This window comes from Podarcis muralis, chromosome 3, assembly GCF_964188315.1.
Source record: "Podarcis muralis chromosome 3, rPodMur119.hap1.1, whole genome shotgun sequence".
NCBI classification, from domain to species: Eukaryota; Metazoa; Chordata; class Lepidosauria; order Squamata; family Lacertidae; genus Podarcis; species Podarcis muralis.
In genome coordinates, this window is record NC_135657.1 from 104,635,028 (window position 1) to 104,652,716 (window position 17,689).

A 17,689-nucleotide genomic window follows, 5' to 3' on the forward strand; every position below is an offset into this window, starting at 1 on the left:
GCAAACTTTAAGTGTACACCGTAAAATAGACTGCTTCTGCAGCATAAAACAGCTGGAAGAGCTGGCTTTCCAGAGCTTATATTGGCTCCCCCTGTACTTTCAATTGCAACTCAGCATTCTCTCGCTCTCCTTTTGCTCTCCTTTATATATACCTATATACCTATCTTTATATATACTTTATATACCTATCTTTATCTATATCTATTATATACCAACAAAGGTCCGTATAGTTAAAGCCATGGTTTCCCCAGTAGTGATGTATGGAAGTGAGAGCTGGACCATAAAGAAGGCTGATCGCCGAAGAATTGATGCTTTTGAATTATGGTGCTGGAGGAGACTCTTGAGAGTCCCATGGACTGCAAGAAGATCAAACTGATCCATTCTTAAGGAAATCAGCCCTGAATGCTCACAGGAAGGACAGATCGTGAAGCTGAGGCTCCAATACTTTGGCCACCTCATGAGAAGAGAAGACTCCCTGGAAAAGACCCTGATGTTGGGAAAGATTGAGGGCACAAGGAGAAGGGGACGACAGAGGACGAGATGGTTGGACAGTGTTCTCGAAGCTACAAACATGAGTCTGACCAAACTGTGGGAGGCAGTGGAAGACAGGAGTGCCTGGCGTGCTCTGGTCCATGGGGTCAAAGAGTCGGACACGACTAAACGACTAAACAACAACAACAACAACATATACCTATCTTGAAAAACTCAACCTGAGGTCTGTTTTGTACATTACAGATTGAGGGAAGTAGACAAATCTTGACATGACAAGGCACATCCTTAACCTGTTTATTTCTAATGTGACCTCCCAGCTAACATGAAATGGGAGATTTCCAAGAAAAGGAAAGCAATACCAAGAAGACGACGACGACGAAGAAGAAGAAGAAGAAGAAGAAGAAGAAGAAGAAGAAGATATTTATACTCCGCCCATCTGGCTGGGTTTCCCCAGCCACTCTGGGCAGCTCCCAACAGAAAATTAAAAGCACAATAAAATGTCAAACATTAAAAACTTCCCTAAACAGGGCTGCCTACAGATGTCTTCTAAAAGTCAGATAGTTGTTTATTTCCTTGACATCTGATGGGAGGGCGTTCCACAGGCTGGGCGCCGCTACTGAGAAGGCCCTTTGCCAGGTAAAAAAACCGACCCTCGCTGGTTCACATTTCCAGAATTAACAGTGAAGGACTGTATTGTCTTTTATTACTTTCTAATATCTATTAACAACCATTGGGCCAGTTGAGATATCACAGTGAACCATGATTTATTGTGATAGGGAGACACAATGAACCGTGGGCTTACAAACTCCTCCCTTCTCCACCATGGCTATAAGGTGATTGGAAGCTTTGGCTTCCGTTTTCAATTCTGCTGCAGTTTAGTGTGTCGTCGTGGTTAGAATGTCAGGCTAGGACTTTGGAGACCAGAGTTCAAATCCCGGCTCAGCCTTGAAGTTCACTGGATGACGTTTGGCTAGTCAGCATCCCCCAGCCTAACCTACCGGTACTTCATAGGATTGTTGTGAGAATAAAATGGAGAGTGGGGAGAACCATGTGTGCCACCTTGATTCCTGGAGGAAAGGTGAGATAGAAACATAGTAGTATAGTGTTGTGTTCAAATCCTAAACTATAGCTAAATCTTAATTATGTGCCCTGATGTGTGGGCTACAAAACACTATGAATAAGCAATGAACCATGCAAGGGGTAGGTCCATAGTTTCAGGGTTTCCAGCAATCAGAGTAGTGAGGGGTACTTGGGTGTGGGTTTCAGGACCACGGCTAGCAATTCTGTAGCTGAGCCAAGACATCCAAGTTGTTTCAGCAGTGTCCAGGAGCAGTCTTTATAGCCTGGGCTAGGTATTCATCAACTAGAGGCCCCAACCCCTGAACAAGTGCCTTCAAGGGCAAGTGCCTTCCTCTGCAGTCACTGCCTGCTTTTAGGCCCTGGGGCTTCAGGCTTTAGGGATATATCCTCAGGGTTCTCCTGTTCCTCTGAGGAGTTGGAGGGCCAGCCGTCTCAGTCTGGTGGCACAGCGATATCCTTGGGGTTCAGGAAAGGATATGTGAGCTCCAGTGACCTTAGTTCACTGGATGGGCTGGGAAGTGAGTCCATATTTTACTTGGGCTGCTGCAACTGGACTCTGCCTCATAAGACTCCTGATTGTGGGGCATGACAATAGTTTTTGCTTTAAAAAGAAGCCAGATTCATAAGCCATGGTTTGAAGTTGGATTACTTTAAGATATAGCTAATGGTTTACCATGAACACTTCTACCTGGGTTATTTTAGTTGTCCTTCATAGGAAACAAAGCATGATGTTGGGTTTAGCTACAGTTGGGTTTTGGCTGCAGATCATGCTTTGTTGGGAGTGAAACAAAACTATTACCTCTGGTTCAGACATAACACTAGACAAGGCATTGTGGTTTATTCTCTGCACAAGCAAGGAGGAGCAATGCAAGAGTGATTGGCTTATTTCATTTTCATTTCATTATGCATAGTAGGCCATGGTTTATGGCTTACCTTGAAATACAGACACGGTCAGGTCAGGATGGGTATTTTTTACGTTATGGAAGGAAGCTTAATTTATATTAAGGAGTTAAAATATGCTCCCGTGCCCTCATTTTCTGTTGTATTATATGCATGGGAATAGGGTTCATGTATGATTGGGGATTTTGAATAATTCTGGAGGACAAAATCATTTCCCACTTTACCAGCTAGAGAGAAGCCATTATAAAATAATGGAGCGATGGTGTTCTCACAAATATTTTATTTGGCAGAATTGCAGATCTCTATTACTCTATTATAGGGACACGGGTGGTGCTGTGGTCTAAACCCACAGAGCCTAGGACTTGCCGATCAGAAGGTCAGCAGTTCAAATCCCCGCAACAGGGTGAGCTCCCGTTGCTCGGTCCCTGCTCCTGCCAACCTAGCAGTTTGAAAGCACGTCAAGTGCAAGTAGATCAATAGGTACCGCTCCGGCGGGAAGGTAAACAGTGTTTCTGTGTGCTGCTCTGGTTTGCCAGAAGCGGCTTAGTCATGCTGGCCACATGACCCAGAAGCTGTACGCTATCCCTCGGCCAGTAAAGCGAGATGAGCGCCGCAACCCCAGAGTCGTCCGCGACTGGACCTAACAGTCAGGGGTCCCTTTACCTTTTATTACAGTCTGAACCTGACAGTTTAGTATAGGATCTGCTTTTGTGAGTTCTCTACGTACATACTCAAATGCCTCCCCCCCCCATGTGTATTTCTGTCTATAATCAAATTCCTTATCTGTGAAATCCAAGTAAGGTGTTGACTATCTTGGCCCAATCTGCTGTGTACCGCCTTTCCAGCTTTGTCAATGCAAAATCTAATCACCATGAAGGAAAATGTAGGAAAATTGTTCTTGTGTTCTTGGGTATGCAGGTGTGTTAGTCTCACTTCTCTTTAATGAAAGGATTGCTGCTTGGGGAATGAAGAGGGTGGTTTCTTTATTTTTCATGTTTTTGAGATCTCTGTAACTTGATCTAAAGCTCTGCCTTAGCAGTTGAATGGATTCAGCAGGCCACATTTGTCCCACGATGGTTGTAACTGTCTTGTGTTATTGACAGAAGGCTATGCTATAGTAACATTGCATATTAAAAATGGGAGAGCAGGCGTCAATTCATATGCTTGTTTATCAGATGGGTCATATAGTGTGAAATCTGTGTGAAACTTCCTGTAACCAATAAGACGTTTTTAAAAATTCAGGGTGAGCATTGAGTTGCTCAGAATGCTTCCTTGGCTGCCTTTAATAAGCTGATGCTCTGAATTATGGTTGTTGATCGCACAAAAACCTGAAGAGCTGACTGGACACCAGGGGGCGCTGGGAGCAGGGCTTGTGTTTGTATCCTTTCTCTGTCCCCAGTTTAACCCTTTGCATGTTGAACACACCACACCAATAAAACTTGAGCAATTCATTCTACCATATACCTGATCTTACAGGAAGAAGCAAATTCATTGCAAGCACTTCAAACTGAATCAGTGTTAATCAGAGGAGACGAGATGGTGTTTTTGTATATTAGTTAACCAAATGTAGCTTATTTATTCCACATGTCTACACGTGTGTGCAAAATATAAGCAAAAAATAGCAGGAAAATGCTTGGAGTCATTTAAGAAAAAATGTTTAGGATCAAATGGTGTTTCTTTTATTAAAATAACTTGATTCATTCATAAGCTTCCTTGGGAGCTTCTCCTGCTGAAAAATGTGATATAGACGCTTTGAATAAATAAATTATTTTTCAGTTCCAAGGAGCACGCCTTGTCTTCACTTCTCTTAGCTTTAATTCTTTGTGGTCAGCATGACTTTTTCTGTACAAAATTTGAATTGTGCTACCCAAGTACAATTCTCCTTAAACAATGCCTCTGGCTATCACTACCTAGTTACACAGAGCTCCCGGAATTTGATCATAATTGTTTTCAGTATTCAATCCCCACTGCCCCACATAATCTCTTTTCTCACTTTCTTAGTCATCTTCCCCAATTCTCCACCCCACCCCAAGACACACTTTATCTAATTTCCTCTTCTGATCCTTGCTCTTCTTTGCTGATTTACTATGCTTAGTCATCTGTGTCATGGTTCCCAGCCCTCCTGTCTTCACCTTAAGAAGTTCTGCATGCTTGCTTGTCCTCCCACCAGCATGCTACGGCTCTTTGTCCCTCAACAATAGTAGCAATATAACTATGACAACAATGCCAACAAGCTGGAATATAAAGCGGGGATTTAAAGCTTTAAAGCCTTCCTCCCCTCCTTCTCCAAACTTTTGTCCTGCTGCTCCCCAGTCGAAATCCATCCTTCCCACAAATATGTTCTGTGCTTACATAGGGCTTTATTGTCATTAGGTCAACTGTTTAATGCCCGGCCGAGGCTTCTGGCATTCTTCTCTGCCAAACTTTCAGATCTCTGAAAGGGCGGCTGCCTCTCAAAACGAATAAGCACAATTGTATCTTTTTTTTCCTTCTGCCGAAACCCGAGGGCAAATTCAAACGACCCTTCTGGCTTGTTGGTCACCATACCCATTGAACTGGCTGAAGTTTCGTTAAAGCGGCTTATGCTTCGCCTCCGTCCCAAAATGCCAGTTGCCAACATCCTTTCAGTCTTTTGCAAAGGTGGGTTGGTTAAGGATATGGTGCCCCATGCTCTGAGCTTGTGGCTAAGCTTAATAGATGACTTTTTCAGTACCAATTCTGTTACCCCATAAACACAACAGCCTGGCAGAATTGCTCTGCAAATTGATCCCGGTGGTTATTTTATTTTATCATTGATTCCCCCTTTGTAGCTTACTTTAGTGTTTAGAATGTTTCTGGAAAAATCCCATAGCTTCTAAAAAGTCACCAAGATTTAAAATTGCATTATTCAGCTGTGAAGAAAATATTTTGTCCTGACTGTTCAAAACTTACCTACGCTTTGTTTTCCTCACCACTAGATGTCACAGCAGATGCAGGAATATGCTTCCTCTGCATGAAGGGCTCTTTGGATATATCAAAGGGAAATGGTTTGGAATAATCTGGCTTCATGTTCTATCTAGATAGCAGTTTGAAGAATTGCAAAACATTGTTATAGGTGTAGGTTGTAACAAGATAATGTAATTCTGACTGAAGAACTTGTGAACGACTGTTCTTTGCTGCGATGTGCAATCATTTGCACAAACAGATAAAATATTAATTAGTTTTCCTTGTGACTTATTCCAAATACCATTGGTAGGTTTTGCAACAGCAGTGCTCATAACAGAAGGCCCATTTCTCCTTCTGAACTGCTTTATATGTTTTGGTAGGAAATTTCCCATGGGCAGAAATGAGACCTTCCCTCCCAATGCAAATAGCTGCTTTTGAAGAGCAATTTTTGCCCTGGGATAGAAAGGGTTCAGCTCCTCCTCTGCTATGACCTCAGTAATTATCAGCCCCCTCCCGAACTCATTTTCCTAAAGTGGATGTTAAATGCAAAGTCATATCTATCGTCACATCAAGATTTTTAAGATGAAAATTTGTCCACTGAACTCTGTTGGTATATTTTTCAGTTTTTGTTACTCTGTTCTAGCCTGTTTAGAGTTATTTCTTTGTACTGAAGTGTAATTTGATAAGTGCACTTTTACTGTTTTAATGTGTTTTAGCTCCTGTTCTGGTTACATGGGAGTTACGTGAAATTACTCTTCCAGTTGAGCCTATTACCTGCTTCCTCAGGGTGTCTCTACCCCCGCAGAGAAGGTAGTACATTTCTGAGGAATGCAGTTTGGTTACATAAAACATAATCCTCATTTGCAAGGGGGGAAAGAATTATGCCCAGGATCCTAAGCTCTCACGAGTTGGGTTGCAAGAGAGGGAGGTGAAAATTTCTTCCCCCCACCTGCAGCCATGGGAGCCTTTATGGATCTGAATCCGTAAACGAACAGAAGGGCAATTTAAGGTTCAAGCCTATATGCTTTGGTATAGAATATTTCTGTGAGCAATTCAGAAGCAAGTGCAGAATAATACAGTGGTACCTTGGTTTACAACCATAATCCGTTCCAGAGGTCCGGTTGTAAATGAAAACAGGTTGTAACCCAAGGCGTGCTTTTGCCAATGGGGCCTCCAAAAAAGGGTGGGGTTGTAATCCCCCCAAAATGGTTTGTAATCCAAAAAAAAGGGACACGCACTTCCGGGTTTGACGTGGTTGTAATCCAGAACGGTTGTAATCAAAAACGGTTGCAAACCAAGGTACCACTGTACGCCCAGGTGGGAACGTGAGTGGATCTAAACACATGGGAAAAACCCCACTAGAAATAATTCAGAAATTAGATCATTTTAACAAAAGACAAAAATCCCAATGAGAAATCCCATTTTAAACAATTCTGGCTCTCGGGCGTCAACTAGCGTTGCATGTTTCAAATGCACTCAGTGTGCGGTTTCTTTACTAATGTAGCTGAGTCCTGTAACTCTGTGTGAATGCAGCTTTGTGTGACCTTTGGCTGCCATGAACTAGTCAAGGGACTGGGGATCTTGCTGTCCTCTGCATATTCATTGGAATTATATGAGCAACATAGGTTCTGCATGCAGTTTTCAGAAGATCACTCTTCAGTCATACCAGTTTCAATGCCATGTTGGAAGGGTGGGTTTTATATTGCTCGCATGTCACTCAACATTGTCTTTTTGAGCAAGAAAGATAACAAAACAGCCAGAATCTCATAACTGCCCCCCACCCAGCTTAAGCCCACCTGCATTTTCTAGTCTTCCCTTCCCACTCCTATGTGAATGGATGCCGGTGGTGCTGTGGTCTGAACCACTGAGCCTCTTGGGCTTGCCAATCAGAAGGAGATCAGCAGTTCGAATGTGAGCAACGGGGTGAGCTCCCATAAGCTCTGTCCCAGCTTCTGCCAACCTAGCAGTTCCAAAGCACACCAGTGCAAGTAGATAAATAGGCATCACTGCGGCAGGAAGGTAAATGGCGCTTCTGTGCGCTCTGGTTTCCGTCATGGTGTTTTGTTGCGCCAGAAGCAGTTTAGTCATGCTGGTCGCATGACCTGGAAAGCTGTCTGTGGACAAACGCCAGCCACCTTAGCACCTCATAGTCACCTTTGACTGGACTTAACCGTCCAGGGGTCCTTTACCTTTACCTATGTGAACATGAAAAGCATCTTCTGTGACTTAGACAGGTGTGCTGTTTATCAAGTTCATGTGCTTTTTTGTTGTTGTTTAATCATTTAGTAGTATCCGACTCTTCGTGACCCCATGAACCAGAGCACGCCAGGCACTCCTGTCTTCCACTGCCTCCCGCAGCTTGGTCAAACTCATGTTCGTAGCTTTGAGAACACTGTCCAGCCATCTCGTCCTCTGTCATCCCCTTCTCCTTGTGCCCCCAGTCTTTATCCCCCTGAAAATCAAACCCTCTTTGAAAGACTATCAGTCAGTTTTAAAGATTCTTTAGTCCTTTTCAACAATCTGCCTTTTAACCAATGTATTGATGACGGATATTTCCTTAAATTCTGTCACCACCAAAATCCAAAAGGTGTATTGGGTATTGAAGTAACAATCTTTTAGAGAAAGATTTGCCTGTGCAAATGTTTTATTCTCTCTCTCTTTTTGCAGAGACTTGATTTTTTAGCAATGCGGACATTAATTATGCTAGTTTTTGTGATTGTGGCAATAACATTTTCTTTTTATGTGTTAACAGACGTCAATATTTGTATAGCTACGTTAGCAAACAGTTCTTGGGAGAGGCGAGTAATAAATAATGGAAAAAGTAAACTGAATTCATAAGATCTATAATAGGCCTGTAATTCCCTCTCCTCCACCACCCTAAAAGAATTCTGTCATTAATTGCACATCATTATAACTTAACTGTGCCAGTAGCTGCTCATTTGGACAGAGTTGCATGCTACATCTGCCTTTTTTTAATTGACATTTATTTTGGAGGCCTATTGATGTCTGTGTGGGCTGTTTTGGCACCACCTGTATTTTCACAGTAAGCTGCTCTCTACAGTGCTGTGTTTGTGTAATGTGGTCATCTTCTCTCTCTTCCCTCTGCTCGCTTTTTCAAAACTCACTGTGTTCTTTAATGCTCTCTCTCCCCGTACCTCTGATTGATGGGGATAGTATGACCTAACATAAGGAAAGAGAGAGAGATCTTACTAGGAAATTTCAGCTTAGCACTGTGTGTGTGTTGTGTATGCTTTTTGTGTGCGCTTTTTAACACAGGTTCTTTTAAATCACTATATTTCTTATGAATAGTCTTTGATAATTTAAAAACAGATGGCTGCCAGTAGTCAGTGGAGCAGACTTCACTTATCTGGAAGAAGCGACAATCTAGTTTCTAGAAGTTCCTTTGGAATGCCTGCCACACAATTAGACTCTAGGAGTCTTTTTTATATACAGTGGAACCTTGGTTCTCAAACTTAATACATTCCGGAAGTCCATTCGACTCCCAAAACTGTTCGAAAACCAAGGCGTGGCTTCTGACTGGCTGCAGGACCTTCCTGCACTCAAGCGGAAGCCACATCAGACGTTCAGCTTCTGAAAAATGTCCAAAAACCGGAACCCTTACATCCAGGCTTTCGGCATTCAAGAGCCAATTTGTTCATCAACTAAGCCGTTCGAGAACCAAGGTACCACTGTACATTTTTTTACTATTTGGGTAGAGGAATAAGTGAATGTCAAAAAACAAAGACAGCTTGATTCTGTTCCTAGAGGGATTTCTGGATACTGGGAGAGATTCAGCAAGCATCTATTTGCATAAGGAGATTTTTTAAAATCTCTCCTCCCACTGTAGCTCCCCTCATCCCAGTAAAATAAAATAAAGCTTAAGAAGATTGGTCGCCACATTGGAGCAGATTTTAGGGTGTGTGTGGAGAGTTGGAGGGAAGGGAGAAGGGAAACCAGTGTTGCACCCACAGATTTCCATTGTATGAGTAGGCGGACATTGTTGAATGTCACCCATGGCTTGTAACTTTAACTATATGCTGCACTGAGGTTTATAAAGTCAGTTACAGAGTTTGTACAGCATTACAGTGCACCCAAAAAACTTTTAAACAATTTTTTTAAAAACCGGCACTGCATTAGCAAGGCCCACGGAATAAGTTTCTCCTTCCTTAATGGGCATCTTATCACTTCAGTATGAATATCAAATATGTCAGAATAACTTTCTCACAACAGGTTTTGGCATTACTTTTCTTGTCACTCATACCCAGATGCTATTTAATTTTTCTCAAAAAAATCAGTATTTTGACTTAACGGAGCCTGATGGAAGGCATTGAGAATCAAGCCAATTCTCACTTATTAGACAAGCTTTCAGTAATCATCTATATAGACTTAAGAGTCTCCTGAGCAGAATGCTGTCCATGGAATGTGATGTTCATGTCTGTAATTCTCATTCTGTACCACCTGTAAAAGCAAGAAGGCTTTTATAATTGGGTTTGGATTTTTGATATCCTAGTTTTACATGATCGGGAATACTGGCTGAGTTGCAGCAGTCCTGGCTCCTGGAATGGCAAATTGGGGCAGTCTTAAATGGACAGTCAGGACAAGACCACTTTGACTGGGGCAATTGCCGGCGAATCATCACAATGCCCAAATGTGCAACATGAAAGCAAAGGCCACAACACACATACTTTTTAGGTATGCCCTTAACACAGGCATCCCCAAACGTTTTGGGACTACAACTCCCATCATCCCTAGCTAACAGAACCAGTGGTCAGGGATGATGGTATTATAGTCCCAAAACATCTGGAGAGCTGAGTTTGGGGATGCTGGCTTAACGTATCTTAAGTATATATACTCAGAAATTTAAAGTAAGATGCAAAGGATAATATCTATACGATGCAAACATCAAGGAGCCATGATGAGATGTGGTTCCTTGTTGAGTATATAGTGAAGGGCGAGATGCGGGTGGCGCTGCGGCCTAAATAACCAAGCCTCTTCGGCTTGCTGATCAGAAGGTTGGCTGTTCAAATCCACATGGCGGAGTGAGCTTCCGTTGCTCTGTCCCAGCTCCTGCCAACCTAAGCAGTTCAAAAGCATGCCAGTGCAAGTAGATAAATAGGTACCACTGTGGCGGGAAGGTAAACGGCATTTCCATGTGCTCTGGTTTCTGTCACAGTGTTCTGTGGCACCAGAAGTTGTTTGTCATGCTGGCCACATAACCCGGAAAGCTGTCGGTGGACAAAACCAGCTCCCTTGGCCTGAATGCGAGATGAGCGCCGCAACTCCATAGTCGCTTTTGACTGGATTTAACTGTCCAGGGGTCCTTTACCTTCATATAGTGAAGGAAACCTGAATTTGCAGCTGTGCAATTTTTGAAATGGCCTTCAGTTCCAGTGGCGGCCCACATATCTGTGGAATCCTAAGTGGGATTGGTGAGGAGCAGAGCAGCACCCAGAATCTTGCCACCTTTTCCTTTGTGGAAAACAGAGGCTCCTCTCCTTTCACTGCACCAGCTCCATGGTGATACAGCTGAGGGGGCTGATGGTCAAGCCCTCGGGGGATTCACATAGTTTGGGATTCAACAGATTCAAAGTAGGCCCAGTCGGGGGGCTTTCTGCCCACTGCCACCGCAGTTCCTTTCTCCCTGCCCAAGAATCACTACTTGCCATCCTAACCTCCTCCAGCCACCAACTTAGGTACAATAGAATTGTGCTTTAAGTGTGTTTGAAATTGAAGCCTAGAGGAGAACTGATTTCAGTGTCTCTTTAGGTTGAGTTTTCTATGGAGCTGCCAGTTTTTGAATTAAAAAATGAGTCCTCTGCGTAGAGTGGGAGGTGAGACCATGGCAAAGCCTTGGTGCGTCTTTGAGTGCAATCAAGAGCAGGGGGAAATCTTAGACTTAAATATTTATTACCTGTCAGAATGCAAATAAACGTTCCATCATTGTGGTTCTAATTAGCTCCTGGTTCTGCAAATGCTTTGAACATAAGAATGAGACTACTTAGTGAATTTATACCCTTCTGGAACACAGGAAGATGGGGTTTTGTTCTTTCATTATGTGCTATGTGCAGCTTCCCATTGTAAGGTACAGTGGTACCTACGGTTAAGAACTTAATTCATTCTGGAGGTCTGTTCTTAACCTGAAACTGTTCTTAACCTGAAGCACCACTTTAGCTAATGGGGCCTCCTGCTGCCGCCGCGCCGCCGCTGCACGATTTCTGTTCTCATCCTGAAGCAAAGTTCTTAATCCGAGGTTCTATTTCTGGGTTAGCGGAGTCTGTAAACTAAAGCGTATGTAACCTGAAGCGTATGTAACCCGAGGTACCACTGTAAAAGGTAATTGTGAATACAGTGGTGCCCATCATGCTCAGCTTGGAGGTTATTTTGAAACTTATTTGTATTGCATCAGTAACAGAGCACATAAAATTGGGTGGCTTAAGAAACAGTTATGGAGTTCATAGCAGGATTTGTGTGCTTGTAGAAGTACGAAAGATATCAAAATCCATAGCTATCTGACCAGCCAATTACCTATGACATTTGAGAGAGCAAGAGCACCAATTAGTTTATGGTATGGGCACACAAAATCAAACTGATAGGTTTTTAAAGGCCATTTCATCTGTCTTCGTGAAAACACTTGATCTTTTTACTTGAAACCAGCACGAGTACACCTTTTGAGTTTGCTGTGTTCTGACCTTTCGATGGCTGTTTTGTATTAGGTTTCCGAAGAGGATGGACCATATAGCTCAGTGGTAGAGCATTTCTGTTGCATGCACAGGGTTCATGCTTCAAGCCCCAGCATCTCCAGTTTGGGCTTTGAGAGACTACAGTGGATGCTTGGGTTGCGAACGTGATCCGTGCAAGATGCACATTCGCAACCTGCAGCGTTCACAACCCATAGCTGTGCGTCTGTGCACGTGCGGGTTGCAATTCAGCACTTCTGCGCATGTGCAAAGCGTGATTTATTGCTTTTGTGCAATAACCCGGTACTTCCGGGTTTTGGCAGTACGTAACCCGAAAAAATGCAACCTGAAGCATCTGTAACCCAAGGTATGACTGTACTGTCTGAAACCCTGCAAAGCTATTGCTTGTCCGTGTAAATGGCACTAAGCTAGATGTGCCAGTGGACCGACTTGGTATAAGGCAGCTTTCGACATATCTAACTCACAACTTAAGTGTGGGGCCATTGAGATCAGCTCTGATGAAAATTGAACCTTTATTTCTTGGAGAATGTTCGGTGGTAATGGCTTCATCAGTTACCTCAACAGGTAGTATAATTTCTGATCCCTGGGCAGTGAATTGTATTGAGGGGTGGCTTCATCCATGGAAGATGGAGCAAGCTTGTGGGGGGGGGGTTTCCCCCAGTTTCACAGGGGAGGATCCAAAATAACAGATCTAAATGGCAAGGAAGCAGATTCTGACTCAACAGGAACAACTTTCTGACAGGAGGAACCCTTTGGCAGTGGAATGGACTTACGCGAGAAGTGGCGGACTCTCCTTCCTTGGAAGTTTTAAAGTAGAGGTTGGATGGCCATTTGTCATGAATGGCTTCAGGGGAGATTCCTGCACTGCAAGGGGTTGGACTAGATGACCCCTGGGGTCCATTCCAATTCTATGACTGGTGGCGCTGTGGGTTAAACCACAGAGCCTAGGACTTGCCGATCAGAAGATCGGCGGTTTGAATCCCTGCGACGGGGTGAGCTCTCGTTGCTCTGTCCCTGCTCCTGCCAACCTAGCAGTTCAAAAGCACGTCAAAGTGCAAGTAGATAAATAGGTACCGCTCCGGCAGGAAGGTAAACGGCGTTTCCGTGCGCTGCTCTGGTTTGCCAGAAGTGGCTTAGTCATGCTGGCCACATGACCCAGAAGCTGTACACCGGCTCCCTCGGCCAATAAAGCGAGATGAGCGCCACAAGCCCAGAGTCGGCCACGACTGGACCTAATGGTCAGGGGTCCCTTTACCTTTACCTTTAATGTCAGTGGAAGGAACTTCAGCTCATATGAGGACCTGATCTTTACCACTGGTTTTTTTACCTGATGTAAACATGTGTTGTTTGCGGAACCAACTCTCAGTACTGCTCAAATGAGAGGTCAAAGATGTTGCTTTTCCAGCTTCTTTCATTGGGCTGAAATGTAGGTGCTCTGTGCATATCAGAACTTCAAGCATTAAGGCATTTATTTTGACATGGAGACAATTCAGTGAAATAGCTTTTGTTTTGAAGGCTGTTTGGTGACTCCCATTTCTTTTTCTTTCCCAGCTATCAGATACTGTTTTTGTCATATAGCCAGTGCACGCAAACATGTTCATGCATAATGAAGATATACACAGAAATATAAATACTCCTAGCCATGTTTTAGTGTATCCTACATTCAGTATATATTGAGAGTGGGGCTATGTACCCTTTCATGGGAGTAAGTTCCACTGAATTCAATGGGACTTCCTTCTGAATTGATGTGAATAGGCTTGTTCTATCCAACCCACTTGAAATCAGTTGAATTTAGCTATGTACTTGACAGTAGTCCCAACATTTCTCTTCCATGCCTGATTTAACATTGCAATGCCTATCATAATGAAGATATCAATATCTCACAGTATGTCAGCACGTTTTCCTGAGGCTGTTATATAGGACAGAAGACTAATTTAGTTCTGCTGTGTTCAATTATACTTCTCTCATTTTTATTTTGTGTTAATGTTATAAATTTTATCTACTTGTTTTGCTTGGAACCAATAGAATCTTCTGTTACATTACAAGAGAACTGAATAATGACTGGTAATGATAGTAAGCATACTTAAATCATTTGCAAATAACATTTATATGTGCTCAGCTGGTTTCTCTTTGTAACCTGATCACTTCTTAATCAATTGGTATTAGCTGCAAATTACCAGGTAGCCATAAACCAAACAAGCTAAATTATTGACAACAGTAGTGTTTTATAGCTTAAAAGAAACTGCTTTTGCAGCATGGATTGCAATTGCTTTCGGCTAAATCAGATTAGCATGACAATCTAGCCTGTTTTAACTTCTTAACAACTAAACAAATCAGGTATGAATCCTGCAGGAGACATTGATTTCCAGTTCTCTTTTTTCCAACTCAAGCAGATTAGTACTATTAAAAATCTGCCTCTATGAATTTTGGCTGGTTCGTCCATTTTGGCATTTTCTCCAGTTACTGCATTCATGGGAGGTTATGTTAGTTGGCTGTTCTTCATCAGCAGAAGGTTGCATGTTTTTTTTTTTTTGGGGGGGGGTTGGTCTTAAAATGAAAAAAAAAACCCACCTATTTTCTGTGTAATTATTTCACTGGCACTATCACATGGGTTTTGCACAACTTTGTTGGCCTTTTTTGAGTCACCATTGAATAATGCAAATTGCAGCAGTGCCTTGGTCACATCTAGACTGGGCTGTTGTAAGGTATTATTTACGGGAGTGCCCTGAAAGAGCATTCAGATGCTTTTTAAAAGCCTTTTACTTTTTTTGTTTTCATCTACTGTAGCAGAATGCTATTGCCAGAGTTGTATCTGGGGCCCATTATATGGCATAAAAACTGGGCTGTTTGATTGGTTAGCCTCTTTTAAAAGTAGCACCTACCACTTTAAAGGAGGCGATTTACTGAATCTCTCCTCTCTTGGCAGGAGGAGGACATGCAAATCCCTTCTCTTAAAGTAGGAATTGATTGATTGATTGATTGATTGATTGATTGATTGATTCTGTTTCTATGCCACTTTTTATTCAAATGAATCCCAAAGCAGCTTACAAACAAAAGATAAAAATAACATAATGGAACAGCATAAATTGTATAGAATACTTAACAAATCATCAGTAAAACAATCACAAATCACAAATAAAACAATTGCCATCTATGTAAAACTATTAACAAAACAACTAAAAAATAAGCCAAACATCACAGTTACACCAAAAATCATATTACAACCGTACCTTGGTTTTCAAACAGCTTAGTTCTCAAACGTTTTGGCTCCCGGATGCTGCAAACCCAGAAGTGACTTTTCTGGTTTGCGAACTATTTTTGGAAGCCGAATGTCCGACAGGACTTCCGTAGCTTCTGATTGGCTGCAGGAGCTTCCTGCAGCTAATCAGGAGCTGCGCTTTGGTTTCCGAACGTTTTGGAAGTCGAACGGACTTCCGGAACGGATTCCGTTTGACTTCCAAGGTACGACTGTATAGGATTCACAAAGTACTACAGCATTCGTATCTATAAATCAATATTAACAACTTTAACAAAATAGCAACAAGACAAACAAAGTCCTGTTGAATGTTCTTCCTTCCGCCGTGACTCAGAAACTTTCATTCTGTTCCGTGCATCAAAATACACCTGCGCATAATGCTCCTGGCAGCAACTCCCTTATGAAGGATCCTTGCAATGGAGGTGGTCAGAACAAAGACTCAGCTCAAATTGAGACTCAAAAGGGGATAATCTACAGTTTAGTGTGCAGTGCAGTCTCGGGGCCTCTCTCGGAAGAAACATTTGCGAAGAAAGTGAGATGGTTTGGTGTAAGAACTGCAGCAAGTTCTCGGGGGCTTTTTGCAACCTTTTTGGCAAGAACCGTGTTCCCATTCTGAAATGGGAACTTGTGTACTGAAAATTGAACCTGGCGCAGGACTACTGCACATTTGCTTACATTAATCTTCCAGCCAAGGAAATAATGCCCTACAGTTCTCAGGGCAGGTTTTGAATCTCAAATTAGTGTTTGTGTAATGAGTACTCAGTCCCAAGAAGTCTTAAGTTGTTGGAGGTTTAACAGTAGCAATGACCGCTGAAGGTTTTTTTTGCCATTTGGTTTATATAAAAGAAGGTTATTCTGCTAGTTTCCTGCTTTTTAATCTGCTGCAGTTTCCAAAGGCTTTTGTGGGTATTTTATAACAGAGAAGTGGTATAAAATAAATACTTAATACTTAATAATACTTAATACTTAATAAATACTTAATAATAAATAATACTTAATAATGCACCAGGATCATAGGATAGATCATTCTTTTTGTCCTTAAACAGGTAAGTGTCAAAAGCTGTAATACATTTTTTATTCATCTGTTTGCTTATTTAAAAATAACTGGGCTGTTTCTTTTCCAATAAAGAAACAGTCACATTCAATAGTAAGATCTTGTGTTGTGTAGCCTATCATCTTTCCCTTTTTTCCCCTGTCATGGTGATTTCACTCACTTTTTTCTCTTTAACTATTATGACGGTAGAATTCACATACAGAAATAAATCCAGTAAGTAGCTTTTTCCTGTTTATTTTTGCAGGAGCAAACTTTGGCACTGAGGAAAGAAGGAATTGGTGTTGTGCTAGATTCTGAGCTGCCTCACCTAATAGGCATTGATGATGATCTTCTCAGTACTGGCATCATCTTGTATCACCTGAAGGTAACTCAATATTTATTTGCCTTCCCGTTCCTAAATGGGCAATTTTAATGATAGTGTTAATTTGTTGCCTAAATAAGCTAAGCATCCATTACATCCCTGCAATAATGTGACATCAGCTGTTAGGTACTCTAATTTGTTTAGTATAAAAGTATCAGTCAGTACTGCCTGTATCTGTCCCAAGAGTCAATGACAGATGAATGGCACCCTAGTGGAGCATATTGGTTCATTCATTTTGTTGTGGCCGTGAATTGATGCTGCTTGGAAACTTTCAGGATGCTCTTTCTTGCCTGTTAAGGAGGAACAGTAATGAAAACAATATTTCCTTGATAAAAGCTCTTTAATTCATTAGCGGTTTTAGCTATTGTTGTTCTACTTATGCGGAATCATTTTATTTTTGCTCCATAGTAAATAAGTTTTACTCTTCTCTATAGGAGGGACAAACACACGTTGGCAGAGAAGATGCTGCATCAGAACAGGATATTGGTAAATGAAATACGAGGGGGCGGGGAGAACCCTGTCTGAGTTATCTTCCTAAATCATGGGGGGGGGGGGGATATTCCTCACGCTGCAGATATATCTGAAGAAGTGTGCATGCACACAAAAGCTCATACCAATAACTAATTTAGTTGGTCTCTAAGGTCCTGGGACCGCGGGTGGCGCTGTGGGTTAAACCACAGTTCCTAGGACTTGCTGATCAAAAGGTCGGCGGTTCGAATCCCCACAAGATGGGGTGAGCTCCCGTCGTTCGGTCCCAGCTCCTGCCCACCTAGCAGTTTGAAAGCACCCCTAAGTGCAAGTAGATAAATAGGGACCGCTTTCTAGTGGGAAGGTAAACGGCGTTTCCGTGTGCGGCGCTGGTGCTGGCTCGCCAGATGCAGCTTCGTCACGCTGGCCACGTGACCTGGAAGTGTCCTCAGACA

At 42.4% G+C, this 17,689-nt stretch overlaps 1 protein-coding gene across 9 annotated transcripts in view; it reads left to right on the top strand.

The window, feature by feature from the left end:
- The window catches only part of KIF16B (kinesin family member 16B), a 101,254-nt gene that overhangs the window by 25,028 nt on the left and 58,537 nt on the right, over window positions 1-17,689 (top strand). For all 9 annotated transcript variants that reach the window (XM_028722270.2, XM_028722271.2, XM_028722275.2 and 6 more), the window contains 2 exons: window positions 16,650-16,769; window positions 17,201-17,252. In XM_028722270.2, coding sequence (XP_028578103.2) covers window positions 16,650-16,769; window positions 17,201-17,252 — 172 coding nt within the window. The remainder of the gene's footprint in view (window positions 1-16,649; window positions 16,770-17,200; window positions 17,253-17,689) is intronic.